At 42.7% G+C, this 24954-nt stretch overlaps 1 protein-coding gene across 2 annotated transcripts in view; it reads right to left on the minus strand.

Moving 5' to 3' along the window:
* NPAS1 (neuronal PAS domain protein 1) overlaps nt 1-24954 on the minus strand; it is a 444390-nt gene that overhangs the window by 134481 nt on the left and 284955 nt on the right. For both annotated transcript variants that reach the window (XM_069207656.1, XM_069207657.1), the window contains exon 4: nt 6697-6786. In XM_069207656.1, coding sequence (XP_069063757.1) covers nt 6697-6786 — 90 coding nt within the window. The remainder of the gene's footprint in view (nt 1-6696; nt 6787-24954) is intronic.

The following is a 24954-nucleotide window of genomic DNA, read 5'->3' on the forward strand; positions in this document are numbered from 1 at the left end:
GAATGTATTTTTTCATTAATGGAGTCGTGGTGTCTACATTATTCAATAAGTGTGCACATTTGTGGAGAGGTATGCATGCACATACCCCATCACACAGGCGTGCACCTACAATTGATGTGGGAACCAGCAAAAGCTGTATTATCACGCCTTTTTTGCCTCTTTTTCTGCTGATTCTTATACAGGATCAGGATATTTCATTGTCATGCCGTTTCTCCATGTTACTAGAAGTAATATTTAGCTCTAAAAACTTTCAATAAAAGCTTTCCCTAATATCAAGAGGTTTGCACTATGAGTGAATTCTGAAACCTAGGAGAAGAGAACAGCTGCCTGGCTATGGGAAGAAATTGCACAAATGCAATTAGTATACCCGCTTTGCTCTAACCAAGAAAAGCTCGCCAACACGCTAATCATTATCAGAACCAAATGCAAATCAAGGGGCGCTGGAGGTTTCTCTGTCTAGGGAGTTGCCTATCAAATGAGCTAACAAACTCCTGGATCTATATGCTACACTGAAACGTCTCCTCACCAATTACACCTGTGCAGATTCACTAACCCTTTGGGCTTAGTAATCAAAAGCAAATGAACACCAACAACCAGACCTCACATAAAGACTGTTGACCAGTGGAAGACCAAAAGAGATGAAAAAGACATGACCACTGCACGCAGCCGTCATCCAAGTGGCAAACCCCAGTTTTGCCTTGGATCTTCCAAGTTGTTGTAGTATGCCGTGCTAAACCCTCATAATCATTAAGTCAGATCACAACCCATGTATTGGGAATACGGCGTATAGATACAAATCAACTCCGCAAGCAACAGCTTTCTACCACAACAAACTCTTAGAGTACATCTGCTTGTGTTGCTGACACACCACCCCTCAAGCCTGTTTTACTTAAGAGGACTCAAATCCACGTCCTCAAATCAGGATTAAAATTATCCAAAAATGTTTTTGAAAATGTTTTAGTAGTAAAATTCAAAGGTTATAGTGATTTCTTTAGTTCTCTTTTTTTATGGAATGGACAAATAATACTCCCACCATGAGTCAGGGATAATGCTGTCAAGGACTGGGACAGAAAATAGGCCTGCGCACCAAAAAAAAAGTGGTGCCAATGATCAAACACATCAGATAGTTAAAAAAAAATGGCCACATTTACAAATTGGGGCCGTTTTGAACTTGTAAAGGCACAATGTATAGATGTTTTGCGAGGTATGCAAGACAATATTCATTTGTGCTTACCGCAGGCAATGTTTGTGGTAACATCAGACCATGGAAACCAACTGTAAAACTGGACCACAAGACGATAAAACAGGGACTCCCAGAAAACCGGCCCATGCACAGACATGTCATACCAGCCCTTCAGGCACCACCAGATATGCCAATCCGACCCTGAATATAGTGTCCTAGGCATCATAAGTCAAGACCATTCTCCTGGATGTAATTTCAAAATTGTCTAAAGAACCCTTTCTGGATCCAAGGCCTGGGAGCGTTTGCTAACTAAAATATGCTCCTCTATAAGCTCTCACCCTTACAATACCACACAATTCTTATTAGAGAAACAGGCTGCAAGAGTGTTGCCCCCACCTTCACTTCAATATGCAAGTCAGAAACGTACTCATACCACTCAACTTTGCCTATAAAAAAATAAACACCCAGGACGATTCACTTAGACCTCACACTACTAACCTCTAAAAGGCCACAGTTTCCTTCTTTATTAGAACCATGGTGATTCGTCTCTGTTTTTCAGCTCTGATACTCCTTAATGACCTTTTGAATAATATTGGCGACAGACTCTTGTTGCACCCACTTCCATGACAAATCATGTGCATGTTGCAACTGTCAAAAAAAGTCTCTCACGCCCCTTTGTTTCTGTACCTCACTAGGGTGATATGAATTTACAAAGGGTTTTACAACAGCCACAATACTTAAACAGCAATCACCTACCCTAGCTTAGTAGGGACATTTTCCCCACTACGGCCCTTAAATGATGCTGTTGTTTGTTGGAACCATGCTATTCCTCAAATAACCTAACACCTTCCCTTAACCACCCCATATCAGTAGAGGGTATCAGGTCCTTTTACTGTATCCACAATTACCCAGGGGTAGAATCCCCCCTCCGCTACCCACAGTGACATTAGCTGTCCATTTTGAAGTGTCCCAAAAATGTACTTTTTACACCTCAGTTTTCACATTTGGACCCATAGTCACAATTTGGGCAAGTCAGGCTTTTTATCAAGAGGAAAGAGCCATTGAACACAGCGAACAGTTGATATGTTTTTTAGATCATATTATAGCCTTAGAACCCGCCGAAGCGGGCTCTACCGGCTATTAAAGGCCCACTCCCTGCGTTAAATGCCCGAGCCGAAGGCGAGGGCATTTAACAAGGTAGAGGGACTTTAATAGCCGGTAGAGCCCGCTACGGCAGGTTCTAAGGCTATTAGAACATTCTGCCACTCAGGGCAGAATGTTCTATTAAAAAAAAAAAAATGTTCACGGAGCCCGAGGGGATTAAAATCCCCTCGGGCTCCATGAGGCTTTGTTAACAGCTGTTGCTGTGAACAAAGCGAACATTGGAATGTTGGCGCTGCGGGCTTTTAACGGCCAGTAAAAGCCCGCAGCACTCCATTGTTTTCAATGGAGCCCCCAGCATTCCAATGTTCTAATCATGTTTAGTACCAGCCTGGTTAAAGTGGTTATGTGCACACGTTTTCATAGATGTGCATTTGTCTTCTTCAAAGTTCTACCAGTATGTACCCCCACGAACACAAACATACAGATGGGTAGATATGCAAGTGCTGTATCCGGCTTGTTTAACAGTAACAATTCTAATTGTGACAACTGCATTTCAACTATGTTCTAGACAAGAAGTAGTTTTCGTTACTTTACCACGAGGTGATGGAAGTGATAATCATTTTATTCCAACCAGTTTCACGTTTAATGGGTGAAAACTTACAACCTTTTCCTCTGTAGCCCTACATCTGTGTTTTCTTTAATTGAATCTCATTTTGTTATAGAAGCATCTTATCTGTTTTATGCATTTGCCGCTAAAATATGCCTTTTTTTCACTAAATCTGTAAAAAATCCAGAGCAGCGTGTATTACTTTTTGCATCTGCTTCCTTTTCCTAAATATAACATACTTCCTCTATCGAGGGTGCTGTAAGTGAAGATACAGGGGTATATTTGCAAGCCCCTTGGTGCTGGCAGCGCAGCACGTGACCTTGCTGCGCTGCCCTGCGCCACAGGAAAAGGGCACATATGCACCATATTTGCAAGATACTGTGCATTTCTGCCCTTTCCTGTTGCGCCGGTGCATACATTGCTGCCTAGCGCCAACGCAGGCACCCTTGCACCACGATGCAAGGGGGTCTCCGTTGTCAGGATTGTTTTTGTCTAGGAAGGGATACTGCACCAAAGCAATCCAGGGAGGCATTTTCCTCTTTCTATGATTGAAAGAGAAAACAGCGAGTAGAAAGAAAGATATTTCTCCTTGTTGCATCTGCCCTGGGAGACGTACAGTTTTGACGTATTCCCAGGTTTACAGATTCTTGTAAATCTGGGAATGCATCAAAACCCATGGGTGCTGCGTGAGAACACCCACTGCAACACCCATGGTTTGCCTCCCTGACGCAGTATAAGGCAAAGCAGTGACTTGCGCTGCATTGCCTTACACCGTAGCTGAAAGACCAAGAAAAGCCCACAAAGTGACTTTGTGTGGCCTTGTAGATATGGGTCTACACTATGCGCCGCCGGTGCGTCACGAAAAGGGGTGCATCTGTGGCGCACGGGGCATGTAAATAAACCCCCTAGTCTGAAAAGTTTAAGTGCAAAAAAGTCCAAATATGTTTAGAGATACGTTTGTGACATATTATTGATGGTCAAAGTAGCACGCACATACACAGGCGCAGCAGCACATACACACACATACGCACACACTCACCCAGCACACGCCCGCATCTGCCTACAACTATGTGTCCTAGTCATACCAAGCGCATGCATGCATTCAACCCCTGCAATATGACAGACATTTAAGTCTTTGCGACCGTGTGTCTTCGCGAATATTCCACTGTGGATATAGACCTTCATGCGCCCGTGGCTTTTCATTGGTTATTGGACTCGCACGAGAGGGAAAAAGATGAATGTGCCACATCCAGTGATCTGAGCATAACCAAAAACACAAACAGCGATCGGATTTCTGAAAGTACACAAGGAAAGAAAGACACCCACTCTTACTATCCATGGTGCTGAAAGTGTGTGCGCGTCCTCCACACGCCAATACAGCCAGCCTATTGGTACCAATGTAACCTCGCGGGTTGAATATAGAAGTTCTCACTCAAGGGGGGTGAAATCACAAATTCAGTGGCCGAAGGCAAGAGCGCGCGCACGCACACTGTAGTAAAGTAGACAGCAAGGAAGGAGGAGAACAGGGCAGCGAAAAGACAGACACAAGGCAAATAAAGAAAGTAAACACGTACTGGTGGGACACGGTCTCTAGAGATGCACAGAGGACCAGCTCATAGAGGGGCACATGGACACAAACATGGAAAAAGGGAAACTCCGACATGGGGCGAGGAAGACACTGGCACATGGAAAAGAAAGGTGGACATGGGGGGAAGAGAAATGGCGACAAGAGCAGGTAACAAAGGCCGTGGAATCTAAGCTACTGGCAGAACGCCACACCATGAAAGAAAGACATCTGCAAAAGACAGACAGACTCTGGCTCTCATTATGACAGACTTTTTAATCCCGATAGAATCAGTGACAGGAGTTACTGGCCCAATCCAAATTACACTACGAATGGTAACTCTGCAGGAACACTATGCCTCCTGCATGAGTGTAGATAGAGTAGATTGTAATGAATGTCCAGTTGAATTCTGGACCATAAAAGGTACTAACATGCAGGAATTTGTACAAAAACACAGATTCTCATTCATAATTCCCCCAATTCTGCGGCGAAAGCTTTAATAGTCTCGTAAAGGTGCAGAAATGCTAAGTGGCCTATTATTGTGGCTTTTTAACAGGCCGCTTGTAATGAGGGCCTCTGCGGGGTAGGCCACTGGTGCAGCGGGACTAAACCATCCAGTCCTCTCCTTAAAACTCAGTACTGCAGGATAGTGACGGAGATGACCCAGTCTGTAATTGTCATTTCTAAGGTGGGAGACGCCATTGCTGTCTGAGTTATAACACCTGGGACCCTAATCAATGGACAGCTGCAGTGGCGGGAGGACATTCCTGCTTGACACGTCACCCGGCATGCTGGGGAAACAGGATGTATATAAGTCCTATGCTGGACTCCTGATGCCAGCACAAGGCCCGAGCACCGATGGATCTGTTATATGACCCGAGGATGAGGCTGTTAAGAGGCCATACTGTGAAGAACAACATCAGCACCCTAATCTCACAACCAAACAGCACTATCAAGAGCAGTGGGCACCCCGGGGTCCTCAGCGCACTCAGTCACTCCGGGCTCTCAAGAAGCTTAAATACGTTATGCTGTCATTGGATCAGCAGCTGGACGTCTGTATCTCCCTTCACCACTGGCCCATGTGTCTAACTGCGCCCCTGCACTGGTACCTTCTATACTTTTATCACTCATTATTTCTTATGGAGTTAGGATGGCTCACCTGTTCCCATACACAATTGTACAAGCATTGCCCTTAGCTCAGTATGCCGAAGCTAATGCTCCTTTTCCCTTCCTCTGTTCAGGATGGATCTCTGCAAGGTCACCTTTCCTCGGAACCGCGATTATAACTTGTGCTCTTGAGAAGTGGAACGTTTCCCTGGTCTGCTTTACTAGTGTTAAAAAGTGCCAGAAAACATTGAAAATATGGCGACCCAGCACACGTGTTAGCCTTCACGTTCAAGCAATTAGTCTGTCTTTTCCCCCCCTAAGCCTACAATATTCCTGCTAGATGTGTCCTTTAACAGTAAGTGCAGCCACGTTTACAAGCAGTCAGGCCTGTCTGGCATTAAACATGCATCGTTATCACACGGAAGTTCTGACACATACAACAATGGTGGTATATGTGGTGATATCTAACAAGCAGAAGACAGTAGTCATAGACAACTCTTGAACACACAACCATCACTTGGGATCGATCGCACCACCATGGGTATGAGCACCTAGGCACAGGTAAACAGTAAAGGTCCCAAGAACTGATGCCCGCAGGAGTTGGGATGCTCCAACACCAGCCATTCAAACATAAAAATGTGAATGGATTATTAAAAAGGATAGATTTGTGCGGTATAAAAAGAGTGTAACATTACCCAACCCAGAAACATAGCTGTTCCGCACATGATTGTGTCCTTTCCATAGTGCTGATAAAAACACATTGCCATCACACGCACAGTGTTTGGAAATGTGCGTGTACATTATCTAACATTATTTATGTTCACCAATATGCAGATACGTGTATGATACTAAAAAGAAGAACACCGGTGTGCAATTCACACCAGACTTTCCACATCCATTGTATTACAAATAAAACACAATTATATATATTTGTGTACCTGTGCCCGGTCCACACACTCCCAGAACCTGCAGTGCACAACATTTAGTCATGTGACGAGGCTCTGGCACACAGGTGGTCTTTCAGCAATGCCCTGCACTCAGCCCCCATGTATCATGAAACTACATATGACCTTGGGCCATGTGCGTCACGACCTGGATGCAGAACATGGTTTCCTGAATTTGGCTTCTTACCTGGGAGAGGCCAAGGTAGATGGACACTGTCTCAGAGATGTAGAGAAACTTGCCCTCTTGGTTCACTGTAAACACAAACCCGTCCAGGGACTGTGGAAGAAAACACAGATTGAGTTTAGTATTCTCAGCAGAACTGCGAAACATGACATTTATTTCATATCACATTCCAGCAGCCCACGCGCCCGCCCAGGATAATCCACTTTTTCAAAACACACAGTCACCATTCACAGGTACACGCTGCAATTTTCAGGGCTGTGCGCCAGTGCCCTGACTCTCAAGCAGCACAGCTGGAAGCTGATGTGATGGGAGGGATGAGATCCTAAGAAAATGGATCTATAGCAATGCTGCCTGACTGTTTCCTTAACAACTAAGGAACAGGCGGTGTATATTACCATACAGATACCAGCTTTTTACTCGGAATGTCTTTTCATAGATTGAGCTAAATACATTTTTAGACGATGCACAATTCTTTTTCAAAGGCTTTCTCAATCTTGACATGGAAAATTAGCAGTGTGTGCATGTGTAAAGTGAGTGAGTGATATCTCGCGCTACGCAAGATGGGAGCTTCGTGGTGCAAACGGCAGCGTTGATCAACTTTTGTGTACAAAGGCTACGAGCCATGCAAGGTCAGACTGGGACAGAACTTAGACCCAAGCATCAAAATAATAGTGAACCCCCATTAGTGAGTGAGATAGTTAAAAAAAAAAGGACCCACGTCTGCAAATTAGGACGGTTTTGAACTTGTAAAGATGCAGGGGCATATTTATCCTCTGTTTGCACCGAATTAGTGTCATTTTATTTTTACTCTAATTCGGTGCAAAACTAACTCCATATTTATACTTTGGCGCCAGACCCGTCTAGCGCCAAATTTATGGAGTTAAAGTCATTTTTTGGACGTGAAAACCTACCTTGCCTTAATGAGATGCAAGGTAGGCGTTCCCGTGCAAAAAATGACTCTACGGCCTTAACGCCATATTTATACTCCTATGCAAAAATGGTGCACGGGGGAGGAGGGGACAAATAATGGTGCAAAGCTTGCTTTGCCCCATTTTGTAATGCCTGGGTCAGGGCAGGCGTTAGGGGACCTGTGGGCCTATTTCCATGGCCCTCCCCAGGCCCCAGGGGCAACCCCACACACATCAGAGGGAAAGCGGAGGATCCCAGGTAAGTACAGGTAAGTATTTTATTCTATTTTTTAAAGTGCCATAGGGGACCCTGAAATGAGCCCCGATACATGGCACAGGGTGCAATGGCCATGCCCCGGGGACCCTGGTCACCTGTGCTGGCCATTGAGGTGGTGGGCATGGCTCCTGTCTTTTCTAAGACAGGAGTCATGTGGTATAGATGGTTTTGCACCAGAAAATGACTCTAGGCAGGTTAGAGTAATTTTTCCTGACTCTAATCTGCCTAACATCATTTTTTGGTGCAAAAACCCCTTCTTCCATACCGCAAGTCCCACCCAACTAACGTAATTTGTTTTTTACACTAGCCTACCCTTTGCACTGGCTTGCACCATTCCATAAATATGGTGCCCGGCTGGTGCACAGAAATGGTGCAAGCCAGTGCTAAACCTTTTGGTGCAAAACTGCGTTAGTGCAGTTTTGGTCCAAAAAGTATAAATCAGGGCCGCAATGTCAGGGTCGGACTGGCCTGTAGGGCAATGATCTGGTCTGGCAGATCGGTGTGTGAGCTGGTTTCTTTAGCAGTTGTGTGCCGGTTTATGAACAGGTGGCCTGATTTTTAGTGTGGATTTCCCTGATATCACTACTTTTTTCAGTCTTTTATGCAAAGTCAGAGCTCCTGAAACAGCAAGAATGCCTTTGTACGAAGTCGTAAAACAAAATGAAATCAGGTGCAAACGATAGTCAAGCAACCTATCAAGTGGTATTACTATGTGTAAGATGTGTAATTACTGTAAACTTGTAGATTTTACGCGGTTTATTAATAGTCAGTTAAAATCAGGAATTTGTCCTCAAGGGTGTTCTACCACTGCCTTGCCCATGTCTTGTAGCAGAACACCTAACATCACACTTCACTAGTATTTGTTTTACGAGCACCACTGGTGACATCATAGCCGCGTGACCCTTTGTAGATTTGGCGCTGCCAATTTGTCTTTGTTTATATAATGGAGCACCACAGTTTTTTACACACTGCTCTGCTGCAGGAAAAATGGGCCAGGTGTAGGTTTGTAGTGCAATTAAGTGCGCCTTGGATGTGCTCAGTGTAGAAGAAGGGGCACTACTAAAAAATAACACATATTTATTTAAATAAAAATCATTTTTCAACTGTTGCATTTTCCTACTCCTACCAAGAAGCAATGTACCCAGAGTGTGCATTATGCAACTGTAGGGTCATGAAAATGGATAGAAGGATCAATGTGCATAAATAACATGGAGTGTTGTACCTAATGTAGGTGATGTATACATTATGCATAAATCGCTCTTATGTGTTTGTGAATTAGCAAAAGGTTATAGTTAATGTGTGCAGTCACAGATAGAAATCTACCCCCCTCATTTTCATGGAAATACATGTAGCGCCTCATTCAGACAGTTCTGTATAAAACATGGCATAGCTGTGTTCATTTAAAGAGCAAAACTACATTACTTCTCATCCTATCATCATAATTGACTTTTATAAAATGCTAGTCATGTCACATAGCCACACAAAAGAAAAGTTGTACAACATAGCACATAGAGTACATAGCAAGGTCGTAACAAAGGCCCCCGCAGCCCTAGTGGTGCGGGGGGCCCTCGAGCTCCACGGGTACCCCGCAGCTCGGTACACTGTGCAGGGGCGGCAGGTCCCTGACTGGGTCTAGGGGGCTCCCTACGGGCACTTTCCAGGGGGACCTCTTTAAGTTTTGTTTCGCCACCGGCACCTAGAACCTAACACCATATTCGTCAAAGACATGACAATATAATGAAATACAGCAAGCGTTCTTAGGTTTGGACTCATGTTGAAACGCACTGAATAACTGTTAAGAGCTGGGAACTGCAGCCTAAGCAACTGCTATGATTTCAGCCGCCAAACAGTACACAAAAAATATAAACAACTGTATGGCAGACAGATTCAGAAATAATGAAATATTTTATTTAATGCATAAACAAAAAACAACAATCAAAATGTTAATTTTAATGAGAAGATCGAAGATTTTCGAAATCTGGTTTTATTTCTAACAGACAAAGCAATATGCTAGGCTGAAGCATACCACTTGTATTGTTTCCTCCTAATGCACACTTTCATTTTGTCGTGCACGCACTGCTAAGAGGAACACATGACAGCACCAATCAACTTTGGATACAAAAGCTATTTTGACAGAGAGTTGACACAAGTGCATTGCCAAAATTGCTTTGTGTTGCAAAGCCAACAGAAAGCATTGGCGAAACACAGTGAAAAAAGGACTTGACGGACAAGGAACAGCACACACAGCCCTCGGATTCCACTCAATCCCCAATCAACTATGGTAGCATGACCTGGCTTTGTGTGGAATCCTAGCACTAAATACAACCAGGCGCAGAAAATGACCAAGTGGAATATTCCATTATATTCTTATGCATAACTTCCGCAATTATTATTATTTTACACACGACTGCAGAGGTTTTAGTGGAGGGTGTCCCTCAAGTAAAAATCTCGTGCAAGACACTTCCTGGTCACCTTTGCGCCATTGCACACTGCTTAGCATCATGCACATAGACGTTGTTTGACAAAGTACTGCACACTGTGCTGCACGGACTTTAGTAAATGCAGGTCTGTTTATGGAAGACATAGCTCAAAGATGCTCCTTATTCATAGATGTGTGGCACACGTGGTGAAGGGAAACTGGCATACATTGAAAGCGAAGAAGTTCGAGGAGTCTACCATGGCAAAACACCTACTGTGATTATAATGGAAATAGATTCACTCTAACTTACTAACTGCATAGTTTAACAAGCATTTGCAATGCAACGGGTCTCGCATTTGCTCGAGTTAAAGCTATTAGCATTGTAAACTCCTAACCGGACTTTTCTTGCCATATAAATTGAAAGAATAAAACTGAACCCAGCGCGATTGTGCTGCATGGAAAATAAAAAGATAAAGTAATGCAGAACTAGGCTGAAAACATGGAGCCTCGTATGTTTTCAGTAGTTTGCCGGTGCTGTGTAGGTGGGCTAAACACCATATGCATGCCTTTTACTAATGAAAGCAAGCGGATTCTAAAAGGCAATCCCACGAACCAATGAAAGTAGTTCCTCAAGCAGTTCAATGCAAACTCTAGAGTGGAGGTAGAATGGTACAGCCAAAAGCATCAAGTGAGATATGAATACTCCACAGGGCTGCGCCCCGTTGTGATTGACAAAGTCCCCTTCCAAACGATCATAGAAGCTGGTCGAAGAATGTTTTCTACTTTTTTTATAATACTTTTGAATTGATTTGTCAGTAAAAATCAATGTACAGTAGTCGCTGATAGATACATGATCTGCCATGAACTTTACACAAGTCAAAGATAGATCTTTTATGTACATCCCAAACTCTGGTGATAGACCCACCACATACCCCACACTACAATACTTTTGTGGACATCCCCTTGATTTATAAACATGTTCTGCGGCCTTTGCACAGTAATCCACGACGTGAGTCTTTTCTCCTAAGAAAGAGACCTTGTCCAGTTGCCAGTGCTGGGCAATGTCTCTTTTCGCTATTAGCACCCCTACTGTCTCAAAGCGTCTTGTTCTTCTAGAGCCCCACAATTTGTCCATTAGGCCCAAGAGCACCATCCTAGGATATGGTTTCCTTGTTCTGCCCCCTATTTGGGATAAGGTGTAGTGTATAGTCGACCAATACTATTGTATGACAAGACAATCCTAAACTGAGTGGTAGAAGGGTTCTGTTCCCTCTTTACATTTAAGACAGTGAGGATCTTTTTACCCCTCATCATACTTAGTCTAGTGGAATTGCAATAGACACAATGTAAGTATCTCATTTGAATGATTCGGAGCCAGATGGATACCGTGAAATCTCGAGTGTGTGCCATCTTTGTTGTTTCCCACTCTTGTTATCCAGGAGATCAGCAGCTTGTCCCACCTGTCACGTAACTGCACAAGTGGGTCTGTGAATTTATTACTATGGTCCCATAAAATCTAGATATACCCTTCCTCCAAAACTCTGTAATTGTTAGTTTGGACTCTGCTGGGTTATATTCGGGGGGAGCACAGAGGTCCATGGCATCATCATCTATGCTTTTTCTTAAGGGCAGAATTTCTACTTCAGTTTGTTGTCATCTCATTGTATGTCTTCTGTTCCAATAATTATGCTTATTTCTAGGCCATAAATCATAATTACAGGAGAGTGCACAAGTGTTTTACAGATTCACCACTTCTGGGATCAGATAAAGTTCTCTATTGATTCTTTGACTTTATCAAGTCCAATTCTCTATTGTCCTAATCCTTATACATATAAATCTAAAATTGAAATCTATGTTGATATATCTATTTCAATTGGTTTTCTAGTTTCACAACTTGCACTGATATCATCCTTATTTAACATATCAGCAAAGGATTTCCTTGATACCAAGTTGCAAATTGCCATAGTCCGCCATTTTGTGTGAACGCTCACAAGTTGGATGTTGCTATAATTATGATTTATTGGCCTATCACTGAGCAGAAGTGTTTGAACACAGGGTGTAAAATGAGGTAAGAACAAAATGAAGCAGAAATGTTGTCCCTAAAAAAAGCCACACTTTAGACACAGTTATAAAGCTCAATTATAAGTATGTGGAAACATGTGGCAAAGGCAAATGGATATAGCCCGATTATATGAAATGACTGTGCAACGAGTGATGATTTTAGAAAATTTTGAATAAATATTTGCTTTATCAAAAGTCTTTCATGTTAATAAAATACATATCATGTTCCCACATTACAAGTGTGGCATCTAGTAATCATCACAGACTTTTATAAGGATGAGAGTTCGCACTGACATTGCAAACAAGGACAAGACTATACTAGGATACCCAATGACCTCCATTCTCTGCCTTTTCCCTATATATTGAAAGGGCAGCAAGATACTGCTTACACATTAAAACCAAATTAATGTCCTATTGCCTTATATCAATGGTTCACATAAGATACCCCCTAGTACAATAATAATTTTTGAGACACACTAAATACATGGAGTTGACTGGAAGTTGACACCTCAACAGCACATCAATATCAAGATTTATTCACACCTTTTGCTACAGCAATACTTCCTCGAACCATCTTGTGCAGAACACACCATCAGAAGTGTACATTTGGATATGATGTTGCTACAACAGCATTTCATGTGCTATTTCCCAAGTGCATGATGCCCCAACATCCAAGAAAACACAGCAGAAAAGTCCCCTTAAATAAAATTTTGTACACACACATCAAACGAAAACAATGACACTAGCCCACCCTTAACCAGAGGCGATGTGAACTCCCAGAACCAACATCGCATCACACTTCACCAACAGGACTCATTAGACACAATCCATGGGTGCATCATGAAACATCACGGCTCCAAGCCATATAGTTATCTAAGGGAAGCCACCTCAACAGCACATCCACATGAAGTTTTATTCATACTTTGCCCTCCACAAACAGTACACGTTTACCAAATACCTTGATTTTTCAAGCTCACAAATCTTCACAGCCAAAGTGCTGGGTAATCGTTACCACCTCAACAACATCTCCACTCATGCTCCGAACATTGTGTGGTGTGCATCAGTATAAGATGTCTACCTCTTTGTTGTGCTGTGTGCATTCTCTATAGCATGGATTGTTGTGCGATGAGCAACATCATGTGGAATTTACATTGTTCTGTGTCACTGGTGTGTAGTGGGTTTATGATTGTGGGGTGTTTCCATGTGTGATGTTAACCATTGTCTAGTGTTTAAAGAATGTGGGTTGTTTCGTACACTGTGATTTGTCCCGTGGCAGTGTTATATTGTTTATCAGTGCATGCTTTACATTATGCTGAGAATATTATTGTGAATGTGTTTCGTTGTGTAGTGTGTACACATTTTTTAATATTGCGGTTAGGTAGATATCGGAAACGGCTTAACAGTAGAGGTTGACATGCTTCATTACAAGAAGTACTGTGCGTTGTCTATCATTGTGTGTTGCAGGGGTCATTGTTTTCTAACTGGTATTTGTGGGCAGTTTGAGAGAGAGACTGCTCTCAGAGAATAATCAGTAAAAGAAGATGCAGCACTTCACTATTGGGGTATGTTGTTGTGCAGTGTGCATTACTGTGTGATGTGCACATTGCATTGTGGTGTGTGCATATTGTACAGTTTGGTCTCTGTGAGATGTACAACATTGTGTGGATTTGCCATTGTAAGTGTGCATTGTAGTGAAGCATTATGATTGTAGGCTGTTTCACTGTGATGATATATACCACTGAGTATGTGGTGTGCATCACGAAGTGTACATCAGTGTGTTGCATTGTTACATAATATGTGTCATAGAACATTCTGCATTGTTGCGTGGAATTTATTTTTGTGCAATATATGTCATGTGATGTGTGCAATTATGTACTGCAGCTAGAAAGAAGAACCTATTGCCATACTTCATTATGTATGTCATTGTATTGTGCACTTTGCTGTCTGCTGTGTGTCAATGTGTTCTGTGAATTGTTGTAAGTGGTGCACACCTATTAGTTTCGGTGTGAGGTGCTACAGGTACAAAGTTGCTGTACTTTTCAATGCCATGTGTCTCATTGTGTAGCCTGTATTGTTTATTGTATGCTGAATTGTTTATTTGATTTCCTTTGTACAGAATGCATCATTGTGTAATATGTATCACTGTACTTTGCGTATGTTGTGTAATGCTGTGTAACATGTATCATTAATTTTATTCTGTGTATAATTGTGTTAACACTCACTCATATAGAGCTGTATGCATTACTGTGCAATATACATCAATGTGTGGTGTTTACAGTGTTGTAGGTGCAATGTTTCGAGGTATGTATGATGTGTGGTTAATGGTGCTGTACCTTCTACTGCAATGATCCTTAACTTTTGAATTCTGTGGACCACCACTTAATCATTACTTGAATCCAGGGACACCCACTAAACCATTTTTGGAATCTGGGGACCCCACTGAGGAATTACTGGAAACCATAGACCCTGGACTAAGCATCTTTGATCATTCAAACCACAAAATAATACAGAAAAATACAGAAACAAGCATTCATCAAACAAATACACAAAATGATGTTTTTTGTATTTATTGCAAAACAAATATAAAAAATGTACATTTGAATGGGAATGTTGGATAATTTCTAAATTCAAATGAGGCCACTCATCAGTCATACTGTATTCTGTACGATGCACTTGCACTGCTCCCATGAATCAATCTGAGGATAGTGCCTTCATATTTTGCTTCCAATTTCAAGTTCCTTCACATTTACAGAACGCTTTAAAAATGTAATTGTACAGTTTGCATCTTTATTTATATACAATTTATCAATCTGTTCGGATTAATTAATTTTCTAAGTAATTGTGAACCCCCTGAGAAGACTTTGTGGACCCCAGACCACAGGAAACAACTACTATTCTACTCTCTATTATTGTATGGTAGGTTAGGTTGTGCATCCTATGCATATCTACGATGTGATTTCTAAGGGAGAAATCACAATCAGATTTATGCTGATGGTTGCAGGTACCTTGCTTCCCTGTAGCTTGGTCTGGTGTGTATGCTGTGGGGTATCCATGGGTGCTAGATGTGTTTGGTGTAGTTTGTATCTTGCTGCAATGTTTCTTGTTTTATAGTGCTTAGGGATCTGATGTACTAAGAGCAGTGCTTAATTTGACCTGGTGTTTTCCAGTGGATGGCACCAGCACTTATTTTTAGGGGCCAGCACTTTTTTTCCGCTGCAGACATTTTCTGTGAGCAAAAGACACATATGAGAAAAGCGGAAGAAAAGAAAGACGGAAAAGCGCACAAAGTGAGAAAGAAGAAAGCTGCAAGAGTGAGCTGAAAGGGCAGGGAGCTGCTGTAAATGGATAAAAGAGGCCTGAGACGGCTATAGCATTACACTGCTCATTTAAATACTACAGCCGCATGTTTCAGCGGAGAGCTTTGGGCACAGCACGTTTTTATTTACAAAATAAGTGCTGACTAAGAGACAGGTCACAAAAGTGGTCACAAATTGTGCACTGACTTTTTTGAGACCTGTCTTTTGATGAGACCTGGGTAATAAAAGTTGACAAAGCAAAATCTCCAGTAACAGGGGGTTGCAGAACAATCTGCCTAATGAATAATAGTTAAGCAGGTTGCTATTTGAGAGCCCTGTGATTGGCTGCAAACGGAGGGGAGGCCAGCAGAGGAACAATAGACCACCATCCCTTTGTTTGCATTCCCAAGGGTGAATCTTTTTTGAAATATCACCTTGTGTTCATTAAAGAAACCGGGTCTACTTTAAAAAAAAAAAAGTTAACCATTTGGGACCACTTCCTTTGGGTTGGTGGTAACTGGTGAATTGTATTAGTGTGACTCAGAATTAGGAGGGACTGCCCCTTTATCACCCCTTGCGATTTGGAAAGGATTGCAAAACTTATTTTGCAAGTCAGAAAAGTTTTACCAGCTCAGCAAAAATGTACTCAGCAAAAGAAAAATGCTCTTTTTCTGTTGCAAACCATGTGAATTTGCAAATCTAACGGTTTTTGACTGCAAAAAGTGTTTTGTAAATCTGGTCAATATTATATTTTGTTATGTGTACAGTTGTATAATGTGCATTGTTGCATGCTGTACTTTGTTGTCAGGTGCATTTCCTTGTAATGTGTGTATCTTACTTCAGTGTGTCACCCCTTAGCAACCGGCTCATTACAAGTGGCCGATTGTTTAGGTCCATATTTATCACACCCAATGAAATCTGACACCACAGGATCAAAAGTCATTGGGTGTGGTAGGTAACAATAGCTACCACACTCGCTAGAATTATCCAGGCCGATCATAATGAAGGTCTAAATGATTCAGTAGTGCCTTATTTGGAACATCTGCAATAAAGCTGTTATCAGACTGGTACAGAGGGAGAAAGCGTTGTGGCTCTTGGAGAGAAGAGCACCGTTTTGTGGTGTGTGTATAATGTGCCATGTACGTTGCTCACCTTGCACGCATTTCAGTGTTCTGTTCATCGTTATTGCTCAGTGCACGGCTTTTCAGAGCACAACAGGGCCGTAGTGTAACACAAAATCACGGGGTTCCCCTGTAGAATGTCAAAAGCAGTGCTTAATTTGTGCTTGTTGTTTCCGGTGCTGAGCACCGGCACTTATTTTTGAGGGCCGGGGCTTGTTCTTCTGCCTCAAGCAGTTGCTACGAGCAAAAGACACATATGGGAAAGACGGAGGAAAGGAAAAACGAAAAAGCGTCACAAAGGGAGAAAGTAGAAAGCTGCTAGAGTGAGCTGAAGGGGCAGGGAGTGTCTGTAAATAGATTGCCCAAAATGGAGGCCCAAGATGGTTTTAGGATTATGCTGCCTCAGTATTCCCTGTTTAAGAGGAGGGCTTTGGGCACCGGCACGTTTTTATTTACAAATTAAGCACTGGTCAAAAGGGACCCTTGTGTCTCCCATATCTCACAGATAGTCACTGATCTTGGGCTGAACGGGGCCCCCAACAAGGATTGGGCCCCTTGGAGAATTGGGGGTCCCTCTGTGCAGGAGGGGTTGGCGCAACGCCCCTGCACCAGGGTAGGGATGATTTGCGGCGGCTGTAAAAATTATGCTGACGGTGGAAGCTGCTGAGTCTTGTCTATTTTGGGGATAATGGAGTTAACGTTTTCCTTTTCTTCCTTTGTTTTTTGGAGCATGGAATAAATTGCTCCTAAACAATCAACATTTCGAGAAGCCGATGACAATTTAGAAGCACTTTGCAAAGTCAATCAAATGATTGTCTTAATAAAATGTACTACGCTTTCTGCTCTGCTTAATTTCTTTCCTCTCGGGGCTTTGAGAACAATTACAAATCTGTGACACTCCTCAGAGCAGTACTTCTTCCCCAAGTATTCAGTACTTGTGAGAGAGGAATGTCCCTTTTGCAGCAGACCTCAAAAACTGGTCCTGCACTCCAGACAGTACTGTACTCTTGTACATAAAACCTCAAACATTCACCACTCGGCTCCAAGGACTATTGTTGCACACTAAACCATTGGTATCTAAAACCGGAGCTCATAGAGGAACGTCCCGGTACTTATGACATCATATACTGTGCACTGACCTTCACAGAGGATCCTTCTAGCATTTCCCCTCAAGTACTCAGGACTGAGTTTAAAAGAATGTGGTTCTACTATTTTTGGACCTCAGATACTCAATACTGGAGCTCACAGAGGGATGCTCTCTTACTACAGACCTCAGGTACTAGTTTAGAGCTCTAGAAAGGACTTGCCTCTTGTACATGAAGCCTCAAATATTTATCACACAGCTTCACTGATGACTGTTGTAATACTTTAAATCATTGGCACCTTGTACCGGAACTCAAAGAGGACTGTGCGAGTACGTACAACATCTCATACTTGGATTTGAAGTTTACAGAGGACCGTTCTAGTGTTTCTTCCTCAAGTCTAATGTTGTCTAATGTTAGTGGATCTGTAGAAAGAGGATAATCACCCATGAGGGTGTACCGGGACTAGGCAGGTGAATCCGGAGTCTTGCAGTGGTTGGTGAAGAGGCTAGAGAGCAGGTCTTCAGCTTCTTTTGTAATTCCATCAGCGACATGAAGGTCCTGATGTGGGGTAGGGAGGTCTTTAGAAGACTTTGTCGTTAAGTGTGAGAAATATTGGCTTTCGCCTCTGCTATTGTGTATGTAGGGTACTTGGATGAAAGAGAGGGAGAGCGAAGGTGTCTGGTGGGTTGGTTGAAATGGAGGTGGTGGTTGAGGTGGGAGGGTTCGAGTGATGTGCAGACACTTGAATGCGTATTTGAGGAACTTGAACTGGCAATGTTTCTGGACCAGGAGCCAGTGCAGTTGCCTTAGGTGGGGAGTGATGTGGGTACATTGATGGAAGTCCAGGATGAGTTTGTATTTACTTAGCATTGAGAATCACAGACCACTGTTCTAGCACTTTAGACCTGAGATACTGAGTACAGATCACAAGGAGGAATGTTATTTTAATACTGACCTCAAGTACTGGCTCCAGGTTTTAAAAAAAGGACTGCCCACTAGTACTTGAAATCTCAAATGTTCATCACTGAGCTTCACGGAGGACAGTTCTAGTACTTTAGACCACCGGTACTTAGAACTAGACCACAGGGAGGACTGTTCTGGTATTCAAGATATCATACACTCAGTACTGAATGTCAAGGAGGACTGTTACTGAATTTCCTCCTCAAGTATTTGTGTGTGGGCATTACAGATGGCTGTTTTTAGTACTTTAGATCTCATGTCTTCAGTACTGGACCTATTCTGAAAAAGGTCCCGTACCTAAGACACCATGAACTTTACAGAGAGTTTTTCTAGTGTTGTAGACATCATTTACTCAGTACTAATACTCCAATAGAACTGTAGGTAAGTAATCATGTAAATCAGTCTCGGGGCTCAACTATGGGTATATAGAGCTATATATCAGCGTGAAATGTGCCCTCTCATCCATTTTGGGCACAATGACACATTTCATGCTAAAATAAAAGCAGCACAAAAACACAAATGCTGTGAATGACAGCCACTCCCATTTTGATTGAGTTGTTGTTGTGCTCCCATGCTAAAATGTTGGTGCATTAACAGTGTGACTACATCACACGGCGTAATGGCGCATTTTCAAGAAGTTTGCATAACAAGTGTAAATCAAATTCTTGAAATGAACGTAATGCAAATTTCACTCAGGTGCCTGCTTCATGAAGGAATTTTCTACTTCTTCATCCTGGAGTACTCAACTAGGGACTTTGGGGAGGCCTGTGTTACTACTCCATCATCTAATTCTTGGCACCAGTTACAGAGAGTGCTGTCATCCAACATATCAGACCTCATTTATTGGGGGAAGATCTCCGCTAAAATTAGGGCAAATTTGACTTCTGGTACAAAGGCGATCATCAACTTAGGCAGTCTGCTCGACAAACAGATTGCAGACATGGTAAATGAAGAAGCACAAGTAAGCTCTGTTTGTAGTTCTATGTAAGATGTGTTTGATATAAATATTTACTGTGCTGTGACAGCTGAAATGACTAAGTGCCTTGTGAAAATGTTTTTAATATCTGAAACACTAATAAAAATATTTCTGAAAAAAATAATCAGACCTCATTTATTGGGGAGTAGCTCCCAGAATGTACTGTTCCAGCATGTTAAACCTCAAATGCTTAGCTCTGTGAGGACTGGGATCTGCACTGTAAACGGTAGCTCATCAGGAGCTGGAAAGAAATGTTCTAGTATCTCATCCTCAAATACTCAGCACTATAGGGCGAACTCCACCTTTAGGCAGGCTCATGTACCTCTAAAATTCAGGCTTCTGTTTTACTATGAACTCCACCAGAAAGCTAAAAGAAAGGACACTATTCCTAAATGCTGTACCATAGTGCATCTCACCCTGAAATGCAGGTTTTCTAGAAGACGGCCGATTGCATGGGCGTAGTTCCCATTGGTGAAGCAGGTGCAGTTGCACAGAGGCCCAGAGCTCTGAGGAGCCCATTGATCCTTTGTAATTGCTGAATTTATGACCCAAACAGCAATCAAAGAGGCCATTTTCTTGCTTGCAACAGGTCTCATGGCATCCTTGCTACACTATTGTTCTGGTGCCCTTCGATACTGTATATCTTGGAATACTGCGCCATAAAACACAATATCCACCTACAATGACAGACTTTGCAAAACTGTACTCTATAACACTGTTTCCTACAATAAAAATATTAATAGCCTGACTGGCTAATTTATGCTGGTAGAGCAATGGCCACATTTGCAGCATAAACTAGCAAAACCTACCATTTCTTCACTTCTGGTGAAAATGTTTTTACACCCTGTTCTAATAAAGTGTGTGAAAGCAGATACTCTCCGCTAACACATTCACTTAGTGGAATTGCTTATTTTGCATGTGAAGAACATGGGTGCAGCCTATAAACCACCAGGAAACTGGTTATGGAGAGTGGTCAAGAACCACTCTACGTGCCTGATGGGAAAGGAAGAGAGACCACTTCGGTTACACCCTTTCATGCATACTCTGTGGTTACAGGTGATCAGCCTTGCTCCCATTTGTCCATCACAATATGGAAGCAATATGTTTGTGTGTTACACATTGGTCTGAATTCATCTGTCGGGGTATTTCTTAATTCTGGATGTTTCACATTGATGCACATTCAAATGAGTTTTGTGTCTCAATATTTTACTCAGAAATATCATTTGACGTAAATATTGCGTCTGAAATCTTGTTTACAAAAATACTATTCCAGCGGGTATAGATTTTGTACTACTAACTCCAATGGGGCAATATGTTGTTGATTATATTTAGGAAATTATGTATATGTCAGACATTGTGGTAAACAGCTGCTCTGGTACTACACCTGAAAGTGTGCATCTCTATGTTTCTTGTCATAATTAAGGTTTCATTTTTAGAGTAAAGACAACATTGCACTCAAGAGAAGGAGGCAATCCCCCAGGAACCGGAACAGCAACTCCTCCAACATCAAAACAGCACCAACCCTCCTGCACGTCAGGAAGAAACTGAAAAATCACCTCTTCGGGGAACACTACATCAGTTATGCTGATTTATCACCCCTTCCACAACCTCCTCCTGCTTTCTGTTCCCTGCGATGTATCCCCACTGGGGCTTTGTCTCTTTACAACGATCTGTTGGTAGCTGGCGATAGCCAGATAGATTTGTGCTTTTAAAAATAAAAAAATAAAAAAATAATGGACCACAAGTACACCTCATATATCTAACATGCTAAAAACTTCCAATAATTACTGCCCAGAAACAGTGAGTGTGACAGCTGGACCAAAAAGGGGGTTGATTTGTAGTGCATCTCAGTTTAGAGATGAGTGAGTTCCACACCTTCTGCACTCAGTCGATGACGAAGGGAGACGCAGACTTGGGCAGAAAGCCTCAGACATGGCAGCTTCATATACTCTAAGGATGTAGATGTTTACCATTTCCAAGGTTTTCCTTCGCTTACCACTGTGTTTTCTCTTTGAATGTTGAATGCTTCTCACTGTGTTTATCATTACTTTTGTAGGATTTAGCATCAGTTTATCTTAGGGTGAGTCTGAGTGTTCTCTGGCCATGTGCGGCTCTACAGATGTGCCTGTGTGGATGACCATCCTGTGCCCAGGTGTGCACTGTGTTGGCTCTGGCTGGTGCGTACCTGAGCCAATGGAAAGACTACTGTGTGTTACGATGATGCCTTCCCAATCTTTGTATTTCTATTTGTGTACCTGCATTGGCCCCTGTGTGCCCAGTTTTTTCTGAGAGGCCACCTACACAATATATCATGGGACACTCTTTCCCATGTTGGTATAAATGGTTACTGTTTGATGAACTCGTTACATTGAATAAGTACAGTGAGTCAACACCCTCTTCCCATTCGATACGGGGAACCCCATGACTCAATCCTAGAAATATTATTTAACACCTAAATGTAGCTGCTGGAAGGACAAGTGCTCCTCTTGACCATGTCCATTCATCAATAGGTAGATGGTACTCAGTTCTGTTTGAAAGACTCTTTGCTTACTACTTGAAGAGCTCCTTTGGTGACGTAGAGGACTGAACATTTTGTGAGTCCCTGGGATGGACGTCCTTTAGGGTCAATGTACATTGTTCACTTCCTGTGGACCTTTGGTTCAACTTTGGTTCCTTCACACTTTATTTACTCTCAAACTTTTTCAACTGTCCTCCTCTTTCTTTTTTTAATATACTCTTATTTAATATTGTTTAATGTTATGTCTTCAAAATGGGGGACTTTTTCCGTTTCAGCCTTCTCTGTACATTAAATGAAACGCTTTCTGAATTCTAATGCTTTCTGGTCCATTCTACAACCCTTTATTTTATTCATAACAATTCGTCATAAAGTGCTTTTACTGTATTTCCCATCTTCCACTTTGCTTCCATTAAAAGCTATTTTTACTCTGCTGCACGTGTTTTTGAGCCTTCTGTATTTGACTGTATCATTCCTATTACATTATCACTTCTCTCGCTTCCTTTACAATTCCTTAGCAAATAGAAAATACACTGTATAACCTTCAAAGTATTATCTTTTTTGTAGCCTGTGCCCCTGGCTTACCAGGAGCTAGTCCTTTTAAGGTGTTTTTGTGAGTCTGTTTATATTAACTTATATGTGCCTGGGAGTGTTGTATTGTAGCATCAACTGCATGGACCTCATTTCACCAAAATGCCAGGGGTAGCGGAAGAGACTGCACATACACTTTGACCTTAATGACATCACAGGAAGTGACACTGTATGCCAGTTGACCCTGAACACCCCCAGTAAGTAGTGTCACACGATTTTAACCCTAAAGACATCACAATAAATGACATCACTGAAGTTCTGTAGTAAATGCATAATTAATATACCACAACCTGGACAAATGTAGAGAGAGACAGGGGTGCGGTGTAGAATTGGAGGTTAAATTGATAGAGATGGAGAGAGGATGAGATAGAGTTGTGAGTTAGAAAGGGCAATGGAAAAAGAATTGAAGTAGAGAGATGGATGTTCAGAGAGAGTTAGAGAAAATATTTTGAAATAGAGGAGAACGTGCAGAAAAGGGAGAGAGTGAGTGGGTAATAACATAGCGAAAGAGGAAAACGCAAAGAGGTAAAAAAAAGGAGCAAAGTAGTGAGTTGAAGTAAAAGAATCGGATGTTGAAAGGGAGGGCAGCAGAGAGGTAAGGTAGTGAATGAATGATGGGGTAAATTGGGAGCTAAGTAGCGAGAAACCAAGAGGAAGGAGGGACAGAGAGAGATGAGGTAGTGAGAGAGCTTTGAATTAAAAATGAGGTGGTGAGACAGGTGAAGCAGAGAATGGTGAAGAAGAGAGAGGGCTAGATGAATGACAGTGAGAGGTAAAGTGAATACATATAGAGATAGAGGTGAAATAAAGAGTTGAAATTGAGAGAGAGGTGAAGTAGATGAAGAGAGATACAGGAGGTTAGATGAAACAAAGTAGTGAGTACCCGGTAGAGGTGCTGAGGAAAGGAAATAGTTGAGGTAGAGAGGGGATGTAGAGCTAGAGAGGTAGAGGTAGGCTCAGGGAGTGGTGGAGAAGTGTGAGACAGTTATGTTGATGCTGTGTTCCGGGTGTGGGGGCGGTGTCGTACCCATTCCCTGCCCGAGTCTGCCTGTGGTGTGGTTGGTGGCATGTTAGTGGGCATTTCCTCTGGGATGTTTGTGTACATGTCACTGAGTTAACCACGGTAAATCAAGACGCTTACCACCCCTGCGTTACACCTATGTGCGACTGTGTAGTAAAAAGCCAATTCTGTTGTGTATATGTGTGTCCATGTTTACAGTGAATACACAGGAACACATCACGTCACGATCAGACTCCCTTGTTTATATATGTGCGAATAGTTGCTTTTTGCAAGAGTCTACGTGTATATGCACACACGTCAAGACTCAGAAGAGACTGAAGCTGCCCTCCACACCTGTCTTTGCTGCAGAACACCACCTGCCTGGCTCCTTCCTCACTGAAGGGTGTGGAGGTGTGCCCCTACTCTTCTGTGTCTGTCTGTCAACCCATTTACGCCACAGTGGGGTCCACCTCTGCACAGTGGGGTCTACCTCTACACAGTGGGGTCTCGCTCTACCATTTACCAAGGGTTTTGTGCATGATCAATTTCTCCTAGTTTGTGTAGGGGGTGGGCAAAGTACATGGAGGCCCCCACTCCGAGCTCACTCCGAGCTTTCGGGTCAAGGTGCTGTGTTTAAGGGCCCCCCATGAGCTCTCTCTCCCCACCCCACTGCTGGGCTGCGGAGGCCTTTGTTACGCCACTGCCAGCACTCATTTTTGGTGATAGCAGCTGGCGGGCACCTAATAGAAACTTTGGGGCCCTGCACTTCTATTTTTTTTACAAGTCATGGACAAGGGGCCAAGCCGCCAGGTCACGGGCACCGAAGACAGGTGTGGGCCGGATCGGACCGGTCACAGGCAGTGGCCAACGGTGGCCACCTTTTGAATTTTTCCACGGTGAGCAACCATTGGTTGCTCCCATAGGTGGCGGGGTCGCCCATGCGGTCGTCAGGGGCGGCAGGCTATGTTAAGTACAAAGCAGGGTCGCACAGTTACACGTTTCTGCCTGGGCCCCCCTGACGATTGCTGCTGCCGCCCTTTGGCCCCTTTTGG

The sequence above is a fragment of the Pleurodeles waltl genome, chromosome 9, assembly GCF_031143425.1.
Source record: "Pleurodeles waltl isolate 20211129_DDA chromosome 9, aPleWal1.hap1.20221129, whole genome shotgun sequence".
NCBI classification, from domain to species: Eukaryota; Metazoa; Chordata; class Amphibia; order Caudata; family Salamandridae; genus Pleurodeles; species Pleurodeles waltl.